The following is a 9,175-nucleotide window of genomic DNA, read 5'->3' on the forward strand; positions in this document are numbered from 1 at the left end:
CGCAGGTGCCCTCATGGCATGGGGCACAACACCCATCACCGGGCTGCACCCCACCCCCCAGGCAGCTGTACGGGGCCCCTCCCCACTGTGGGGATGCAGCCCCCTCTGGGGCGGGGCAGGGCAGCTGGCTCCCAGCCCCCCAGCGACCGGACGGTACGAACTGGGGCCAGGCTTGGCAATGGAGCAGATGCCCCGGTGCCATCAAGGTGTGGACGGGCCAGGGGAGCACTGCCACCTGGTGGCCGGTGGGGAGACAGCCCTGGGCAGAACCCGCACCAGGTGGGTGGGCGCCTGGCCCTGCCCGCGGTGGGCGTGATGCTTTGCGGGCTCTCTTGGGAGCTTACGAGCCCTGGTTGCTATCAGGACACTGCACCCGGCGGTCCCTGGGACATACATGCAGCAGAGACCCCCAGCCCGAGGGCACTGCTGGTTTCCCCTCCTCCCCTGGCTGCCGGGAGCAGGGAGCTGCGGGCGGTGGCAGGGGGGTGTGAACCGAGGAACGGGGGCTCTGGGGCAGAAGCTGCCTGGCACACAGGGGCCTGAGTCTCCCCCAGGCAGAGCTGGGGGATGGGCACGCATGGTGTGGACGGGGCAGCCCTGCACAAGTCATGCCAGGCAGGCGCGGGTCCAGCTGGGTTTATTGGCCTCAAGAACAGAAGAGCAGGTTGATGGGAGGGATGCGGGGTGCCTGGCCCCCTGTGCCCTGGCAGCTGGTAGCCCCTCCCTGCGCTTGCCCATTTCAGCCCTGCTCCCCAGGGAGGGCTTGGATCAGCTGGAGACCTGAGCGCTGTGGGGGCGCCCGCTGGGGGCTGGCTGCACCACGGGGCCCCCCGATCTCTGGGGGGAGGTTCTGGGCTTGGCTCTGCCCCACAGCTTGGCCCAGGCCTGCTGGACAGACGGGAACAGTCTCTTAAGGCCAGTGTCTCTTGGCACCTGGGCCAGGGGGGGCGCGGGGCTGGCTCCCCACTGTGGTGCTGCTGGCCGGGACTGGCTCTGAGGCGCTGGTGCCCCTGGGACTGCCCTGAGGGGGGCACGGACACAGCTCTGGTCTCTTGGTGGCCTCGGGTCCCGGGGGGGCTCCCGGGCCCTGGCGGCCGTGGCTCCGGGCGGCTCCGTGGTGCTGCCAGAGGCAGACCCCTCGTGGAGCTGGCAGGAGGGAGCCCTGCGCTGGGCCCCCAGGCCGGAGTGAGGTGTGGTGGAGCGTGGTGGGGCGCTCGGCCGGGCGGCCTGGCTGCACGCCCTGCAGGGAGGCGGCTCCCTGGGGTGCTGGACACCCAGGGCTCCGCCCGGGCCCCGCTGGCTCCTGGGCTGCCCACAGGGTGCCCCCTCCCAGGCCCTGCCCGGCCCCACCTTGCCAGGGGGCTCCAAGATCAGCTGCCACTTACAGGCTTGTTTCCTCTTGATCCTCAGCAGAAAGCCCAGGCTCATGTGGAGGCGGCTGCGGCCCCGCCCCAGGCGCAGCTGGGGGTAGACGACGAGGCGGGGGCCGCGCGGGCCCTGGGGCGTCGGGTGGTGGGGGCAGGTGCCCTCCAGGCAGCAGCAGCATTGCAGGCAGACGGGGTACTCCACGCTCCACGGGCCCCAGCCCAGCAGCCGCAGCTGCAGGTCCCGCGCTGCCCGCTCGGTGCCCAGCGACTTCACAATGGAGCGGATCAGCCACTCGGGGCTGGCAGGGGCACCCTGGGGGTGTCCGGCTTCCGGGGGGCAGGAGGGACCCTCGCTGCCCCGTGCCCCTAACTTGGGGTGACTGTCCGTCCTCAGGACAACGCGCTTCTTCGGGTGGCGCTGCGTCCTGCCCGGGACCCGGCACTGGGATGGGATGGCGGAGAGCTCCGGCTGCAGGGCCAGCCTGGGGGGGCTGCGGGCAGCCCCATGGCTGTGGGGTCGGGTGGTGTCTCCCCAGGTGATTCCAGGCTGCACAGGCCATGGGGAGCGCCGTGAGCCACTCTGCCCTCTGGGCTGCACTACACTGCCATCTTCCTCTCCGGCAGCCCTGGGTCCCGACAGGCCCACTGCCCTGGGGAGAGGCTTGGAGGTGGGGTGTGTGGCCTCTGGCTTCCCCGGGCTGGGCAACCTCGGCAGGGAGTGGGCACATTCACCCTTCTTGAAGTAGAGCTGGAATGGGAGTTGGCTGGCTGGTGCGTGGCCTGGGTTGGGCAGGCGGCTGGCTGGTGCGTGACCTCGGGAGGGTGGGCGGCTGGATGGTGCATGGCCCAGGCTGGGCGGGCGGCTGGATGCTGTGTGGCCCGGGCTGGGTGGGCGGCTGGATGCTGTGTGGCCCGGGGTGGGCGGGCGGCTGGCTGGTGCGTGGCCCGGGGTGGGTGGGCGGCTGGCTGGCGCGTGGCCCGGGGTGGGCGGGCGGTGGGATGCTGTGTGGCCCGGGATGGGTGGGCGGCTGGCTGGTGCGTGGCCCGGGGTGGGTGGGCGGCTGGCTGGCACTTGTCCCAGGGTGGGCGAGCGGCGGGATGCTGTGTGGCCTGGGGTGGGCAGGCGGCTGGCTGGCGCATGGCCCGGGGTGGGTGGGCGACTGGCTAGTGCATGGCCCGGGGTGGGCGGGCGGCTGGATGCTGTGTGGCCCGGGGTGGGTGGGCGGCTGGCTGATGCATGGTCCGGGGTGGGCGGGCGGCTGGATGCTGTGTGGCCCGGGGTGGGCGGGCGGCTGGCTGGTGCATGGCCGGGGGTGGGCGGGCGGCTGGATGCTGTGTGGCCCGGGGTGGGCGGGCGGCTGGCTGGTGCGTGGCCCGAGGTGGGCGGGTGGCCGGATGCTTTGTGGCCCGGGGTGGGAGGGCGGCTGGATGCTTCGTGGCCCGGGGTGGGCGGGCGGCTGGCTGGCACGTGGCCCGGGGCAGGTGGCATGAACCGATGCAGTGAGGCCTGGACCCTGCCGGGCAGCCCCCAGCGATGCTGAGCCTGCACGGTGATGAGATGAGACTCCAGTTCCCTCCGGGCACTGCTGCAAAGGAAGGGCAGCTCCTGGGGGCCGATGGCCACCTCCCTGGGGCGCCTGGCTGGCCGGGCGCTGGGGGGGGGTGCCGGGGCCAGGAAGGCTGCCAGGGAGCGCTGCAGGACGGGGGGCAGGCCCCACTGGTGCTGCAGCTTCTTGCTGCGGATATGCCACTCCAAGCTGTGGCGGGAGGCGGTGCTCAGGAAGGGGGTGCCCTGCTCGGCGAGCTCCAGCCCTGGGCGCCGCACAGCGCTGGGGCCGGGCAGGCGGGGGGCGCTGGGGACCAGCCGGGCCAGGGACTGCGTGTACAGGCCAGGCAGCCCCCACAGCAAGAGCAGCCCCTTCTGCCGGAGGTTGAGCTCGACGCGCCGCGCGGCCTCCGGCTCCAGGGCCGGGCACGTGCTGGGGCGGGGCTGCCGGTGTCTCTGGCCCGGGTGCAGCAGCTTGGGCAGGGCCGGCGGCTTCCCCACGGGGGCGGCTTCCTGCGAGGCATTCACCAGGCTGGGCAAAGCCCCCGCCTTGATCTCCAGACACTTCCGCGCCCCGTGGGCCTGCAGCCTGGCAGCTGCCTGCGGGCTCAGCCTGTCCAGGGCAGCGCAGGCGTGGGGCACGGGGCGTCCGGCGTCTCCATGGGGCAGTGCCACGTCACACACGCAGGGCTCCTGGCTGTGCCGGACGGCGTCAGCGCCTGAGGGGACAGGAGAGGAAGGTGAGCGGCCGTGGGGCCCACCCCTGTCCTTTGACCCCTTTTGAGGAGACCCCCTTAAAGCTCCGGGTACCCCCCTTAGAGCTGAAGGAGCCCCCCATCCCCCCTTAGAGCTCCGGGTACCCCCATAAAGGTCCAGGAGCCTCCCATCCCCCCTTAGAGCTCCGGGTACCCCCATAGAGGTCCAGGAGCCCCCCAGCCCCATTAGAGCTCCGGGTACCCCCATAAAGGTCCAGGAGCCCCCCATCCCCCTTAGAGCTCCGGGTACCCCCATAGAGGTCCAGGAGCCCCCCAGCCCCCCTTAGAGCTCCGGGTACCCCCATAGAGGTCCAGGAGCCCCCCAGCCCCCCTTAGAGCTCCGGGTACCCCCATAGAGGTCCAGGAGCCCCCCAGCCCCCTTAGAGCTCCGGCCTCCCGCAGCACTTGTGGCTCGCCGCTGCCGTCTGCTGGCGATGCCAGGAACCCGGCTAACGCACCCGCCAGTGGGGCTCCCCCTGGCTCCCAGTGTCCAGGATGGGCCTGGGGCAGAGCTGCTGCAGTGCGGCCCCTGCTCCCGCCCCACGCCCCGGGCAGCCTGCAGCTCGTCTCACTGCATCGCCCCGGGACAGGACCAGTGACAGCCCGCTGGCGGGCAGAGGGGGCAGCGCAGGGGCTCTCCCTGCCCAGGCTCATCCCCGCAGAGGCTCATTGGCCCCCCCGCGTCCCAGGCCTTGAGGGAGGGGGACGAAGCCCTGCACCAAGGCCTGGCGCTGACCCGGTGCCAGGGGCTCACCAGCCCCGCAGCGTCAGGGCTCTAAGTCCTGCCCTGCTGCCCGCCGAAGGGGCTGCTGGCCCTTTGAACGGGCCCCAAATGTGCCCTGTGCCCCCAGCCTGGTACCCTGGGGGTCAGGCAGGGAGCCCGAGGGGGCTACACCCAGGCGCAGGAGGAAGGCCTGAGCTGGGCGAAGGGCGCTGCTGGTGGAGCGGTGACTGGGAGCCAAGGCCCTGGGGCACGGGCACCGTACCCATCGCCAGGACCCAGAGCAGCGAAACGCCCCCCCCCCCCAGGCTTACGGGGCTGGGGCTTCCTCTCGCCCGGCGCTGGCAGCAGGAGGGCTTTCAGCAACTGCAGGAGGGCGCTGGGGAAGGCCCAGATGTGCCAAGGTGTCTCTTGCTGGCTCTGCCCGTCCTCATCTGCCTGCCTCTGGCTGCCCACCACAGCAGCCTCCTCCTTCCTTGGCCCTTTGGCCAGGGCCTCCGTGAGCCGTGTGGGGAGGCCCCAGAGGGAGGCCAGGGTCTTGCACTCCAGGCTGCGGACGGACTCCTTCGGCACGGCTGGGAACGCCGGACCCCGGGGCTTCCCGGCCTGGGCCCCGGGGCGGACGGACCTGGGCGGTGCAGCTTTTCGGCCAGGGGCAGCGCTGCTCTGGGACCATCTCACCAGCCACGGCAGCGCCTCCAGCCGGCACTCCAAGCTCTTCCTGGCCAGATGGCGCTGCAGCCTGGCCACCTTGGCCAAGGTGAGGTGGCCCAGCACGGCCCGGGAGCGGGAGCCTGCTGGGATGCACGCACGGGACTCCTGGCTCTGCTGGGGACGCAGGGGGCTGGCACCAGCTCTCTGGGTCTTGGAAAGTCCATGGAGTCCGTGGTGTGGTTCTAAGCCCTGTTCCGTGCCCGTCGGCCCAGCATTGGGGCTGCGCGGGGTCAGGGGCGGCAGGGTGCCGTAGGACGCTGGGCAGAGGCAGCTCTGCTCCTGGCGGAGCTGCTGGCTCAAAACATGCCACTCCAGCTCCTCGTGCCCCTCGGAGCTGCGGAAAGAGACCCTGCTTGTGCTGAAGGTGACGCCTGGGCTGGTGCCCCCAGCCCCCGGGCACAGGGTGGGCGCGCTGGGGACCAGCGGGGCCGGGGACTCGGTGTGGGGCGTCGGGGGCCCCCACAGGTGGTTACACTGCATGCTGAACTCCAGGCTGTGCGGCGTGACCTGGCCCAGGATGGGCAGCCTCGGGCTCCGCGCCCGACGGCCCTGGGCCCCCGCAGCCGGGCGCTTGGGGAGGGGCTGAGAGTTGCTAGCAGGCGTTGTGTTTCCAGCCGCTCCTGGGCAATGGACCGGGTGCCACGGGCGAGGCGGCAGGGGTGCCAGGGGCAGGGTCTCCCAGGACTCCCGCGGGTGCCAGGCAGCGTCTCTTCCCGAGCAGCAGGGGCAGCTGCCCAGCGAGGAGGGGCAGGAGTCCACAGAGCTGGAAGCACCACTGGGGAACTCAGCCTGCCAGGCCGCCCTGTGGGAGAGAGAGACACGGACAGCGAGCGAGGGAGTGCATGGCACAGGCTGGGCATGGCACGGGGCAGCTGGGGCGGGTCGGGGCTGCCCGCGGGGAGGGGGATCTGGGTGGGGCAGGGCCGATGGCGGGACGGGGCCGAGGGTGGGGCAGGACGGGGCTGGCCGCGGGGAGGGGGATCTGGGTGGGGCAGGGCCGATGGCGGGACAGGGCCGATGGTGGGGCAGGACGGGGCTGGCCGCGGGGAGGGGGATCTGGGTGGGGTAGGGCCGATGGCGGGACGGGGCCGAGGGTGGGGCAGGACGGGGCTGGCCGCGGGGAGGGGGATCTGGGTGGGGCAGGGCCGATGGCGGGATGGGGCCGAGGGTGGGGCAGGACGGGGCTGCCCGTGGGGAGGGGGATCTGGGTGGGGCAGGGCCGATGGCGGGACGGAGCCGAGGGTTGGGCAGGACGGGGCTGGCCGCGGGGAGGGGGATCTGGGTGGGGCAGGGCCGATGGCGGGACGGGGCCGAGGGTGGGGCAGGACGGGGCTGCCCGTGGGGAGGGGGATCTGGGTGGGGCAGGGCCGATGGCGGGACGGGGCCGAGGGTGGGGCAGGACGGGGCTGCCTGCGGGGAGGGGGATCTGGGTGGGGCAGGGCCGATGGCGGGACGGGGCCGATGGTGGGGCAGGACGGGGCTGTCCGTGGGGCAGGGCCGATGGCGGGACGGGGCCGAGGGTTGGGCAGGACGGGGCTGGCCGCGGGGAGGGGGATCTGGGTGGGGCAGGGCCGATGGCGGGACGGGGCCGAGGGTGGGGCAGGACGGGGCTGGCCGCGGGGAGGGGGATCTGGGTGGGGCAGGGCCGATGGCGGGACGGGGCCGAGGGTGGGGCAGGACGGGGCTGGCCGCGGGGAGGGGGATCTGGGTGGGGCAGGGCCGATGGCGGGACGGGGCCGATGGTGGGGCAGGACGGGGCTGCCCATGGGGCAGGGCCGATGGCGGGACGGGGCCGAGGGTGGGGCAGGACGGGGCTGGCCGCGGGGAGGGGGATCTGGGTGGGGCAGGGCCGATGGCGGGACGGGGCCGATGGTGGGGCAGGACGGGGCTGCCCATGGGGCAGGGCCGATGGCGGGACGGGGCCGAGGGTGGGGCAGGACGGGGCTGGCCGCGGGGAGGGGGATCTGGGTGGGGCAGGGCCGATGGCGGGACAGGGCCGATGGTGGGGCAGAACGGGGCTGGCTGCGGGGAGGGGGATCTGGGGTGGGGAGGGATTGGGCCCGTCCGTAGTCCCAAGGTGCCGTCTGCGGCTGGGCTGGGGCACAAGCTCCATGGGGGGCAGGGAGGGGGGCAGATCCGTGGGCTGGGGGGGGCTCCGTGAAGTGCCTAATCGGCGTCTGGCCAGACCCAAGTGCTGCCCTCCCTGGGCGCGAGAAGGGCACGCGCCGGCCGTGGGGGGTGGCATGGGGGGGCTCAGCTCCCAGAGCAGGAGGCTGTTTGCTCAGTGGGGTGAAGCGGGCGGCTGAGGGGACCCCGAGGGGACCCAGGCCCCGCCCCACGGAGGATGGCCCCACTTGCCTGTGTCTGCATCGCAGGCAGGCAGAGGGCCCCACCCCCACCCCCCTCTGGGGCCCGGCCCCCACCCCCCCGGGGCTCCCCCTTACGGGCTGGCGACTTCGCCCAGGTGCCGGGCAAGGTGCAGCAGGTGGCATTCCACCGTGTGCAGCGCGTGGCCCCAGGGCAGCTCCTGGGGCAGGGCCGGGCAGCTGCAGGAAAGGAGCGAGCTCAGGTCAGCTCCCCGAGACGGGCCTCTCCCGCCCCTCTGCCCCCCAGCCCTCGTGCGTACCTGGGCCCTCGGGACGGCGCTCGCCCCCGGGGTCCCTGCTCCTGCAGCGCAGAGGGGGCTGGAGGAGACACAGAGCAGACCGTGAGCTGCTGGGGGCCTGCCGGACCGTGCCCCGAGCTCGGCAGCCGTGCGGGGAGAAGGGGGCTGCTCACCTTGCCGTGCTCTCCGGCGGCCCCTCTGCCTCATCCTCCTGCGCTGGGCCTGCTGGGCACACACGACATGAGTGGCCATCACGGCTCGGCTAGGACGGGCAGGACACCTGCCCATGGGCAGCTCTGTCCTGGGGCTGCCGGCCCCCTGCAGCACTGGGGCCTTCGCTGGCCGGCTGGCCCGGAGCTGGGGGCTGCTGGGCACTGCCAGAGGCAGCTCCCCCCCCAGACTGCCCCACACGCATGGACAAGTCACTGATTTCTCTAGGGACCCCAGGGGAGGCGGGACGGGACCTACAGGGTGAAGCCATAGCCGGGCTACGCTGCCCACCCCAAAATCATGACCAGCTGCGCCTGGCCATCACCCTGAGAGCAAATTCGAGCACCCACCCAGGACACAAGTGACGTGGCTTCGAATCCCCATTGAGTCCCAGGGTGAGCAAGGGCAGGTTGTCACGGAGTCCCTGGGCGATGCTCTGGAACTGCTCCCCATGAAGCCAGGCAGGACTCTGGGGAAGTCTCCTCTCTGTGAGCAGCCTGTCTGCAGGACCCACAGCTCCCCCGGCTTCCACCTTCCTGGCTCTGACCTCGGACCATTCAGCCTCCTCTGCCCCTCCGTGCGCTTCCCACAGCGAGTCCGCTCAGGCGGGGTCCTGGGGAAGCCCGAGGGTCCTGCCCCCCAACTTCGCAGTCAGACGGGACTCTCAGCCAGCCAGTAAAACAGAAGGTTTATTAGACGACAGGAACATGGTCTAAAATGGAGCTTGTAGGTGCAGAGAACTGGACCCCTCAGCTGGGTCCATTTTGGGGGGCAGGGAGCCAGACAACCACGTCTGCCCTTCACTCCAGGTCCCAGCCAGCCCCAAACTGAAACCCCCTCCAGCCCCTCCTCCTCTGGGCTTTGTTCCTTTCCCGGGCCAGGAGGTCACCGGATTCCTTTGTTCTCCAACCCTTCAGCTCTCACCTTGCAGGGGGGGAAGGGCCCAGGCCATTAGTTGCCAGGAAACAGGGTGTCGGCCATTCTCTGTGTCCAGACTCCTGCATACACCTGCCCTCTAGGGCTCTGCAATGATCATACACCCTTACCCCACCCCCTAGATACTTAACTGCATAGGGGAAACTGAGGCACCCCCCACACTATTCAGAGGGAACATTAAGAACAGTCCCACTTTGTCACACAGGTCCCCCATCTCCTGTCTCTCCCCTGCCCTGCAGCCCGTCTCAGGGTGTGAGAACAACACGAGGCCCAAGGCAGGCTCTGCAGACGCAGCCCGGGCCCTGCCTCCATGGCACTATT

At 71.8% G+C, this 9,175-nt stretch overlaps 1 protein-coding gene across 1 annotated transcript; it reads right to left on the reverse strand.

The window, feature by feature from the left end:
* Positions 1 to 621: 621 nt before the first annotated feature.
* Positions 622 to 8,436, reverse strand: PRR30 (proline rich 30). The gene is made up of 5 exons (XM_075126266.1): positions 7,882 to 8,436; positions 7,730 to 7,787; positions 7,548 to 7,649; positions 4,704 to 5,905; positions 622 to 3,632 (listed from the first exon to the last, which is right to left on the reverse strand). Exons 1-5 carry the CDS (start codon positions 7,994 to 7,996, stop codon positions 769 to 771), a joined length of 4,341 nt encoding a protein of 1,446 aa, XP_074982367.1. The 5' UTR covers positions 7,997 to 8,436; the 3' UTR covers positions 622 to 768.
* Positions 8,437 to 9,175: the final 739 nt, after the last annotated feature.

The sequence above is a fragment of the Caretta caretta genome, chromosome 3 (assembly GCF_965140235.1).
Source record: "Caretta caretta isolate rCarCar2 chromosome 3, rCarCar1.hap1, whole genome shotgun sequence".
Classification (NCBI taxonomy): domain Eukaryota; kingdom Metazoa; phylum Chordata; order Testudines; family Cheloniidae; genus Caretta; species Caretta caretta.

Coding starts and splice junctions, on each gene's coding strand:
- PRR30 (XM_075126266.1), bottom strand. CDS start 7,996: ATGGGCAGGTGTCCTGCCCGTCCTAGCCGAGCCGTGATGGCCACTCAT. Junction 7,788..7,881: donor CCGCCGGAGAGCACGGCAAG/GTGAGCAGCCCC, acceptor TGTCTCCTCCAG/CCCCCTCTGCGCTGCAGGAG. Junction 5,906..7,547: donor CTGGGCGAAGTCGCCAGCCC/GTAAGGGGGAGC, acceptor TCTCTCCCACAG/GGCGGCCTGGCAGGCTGAGT.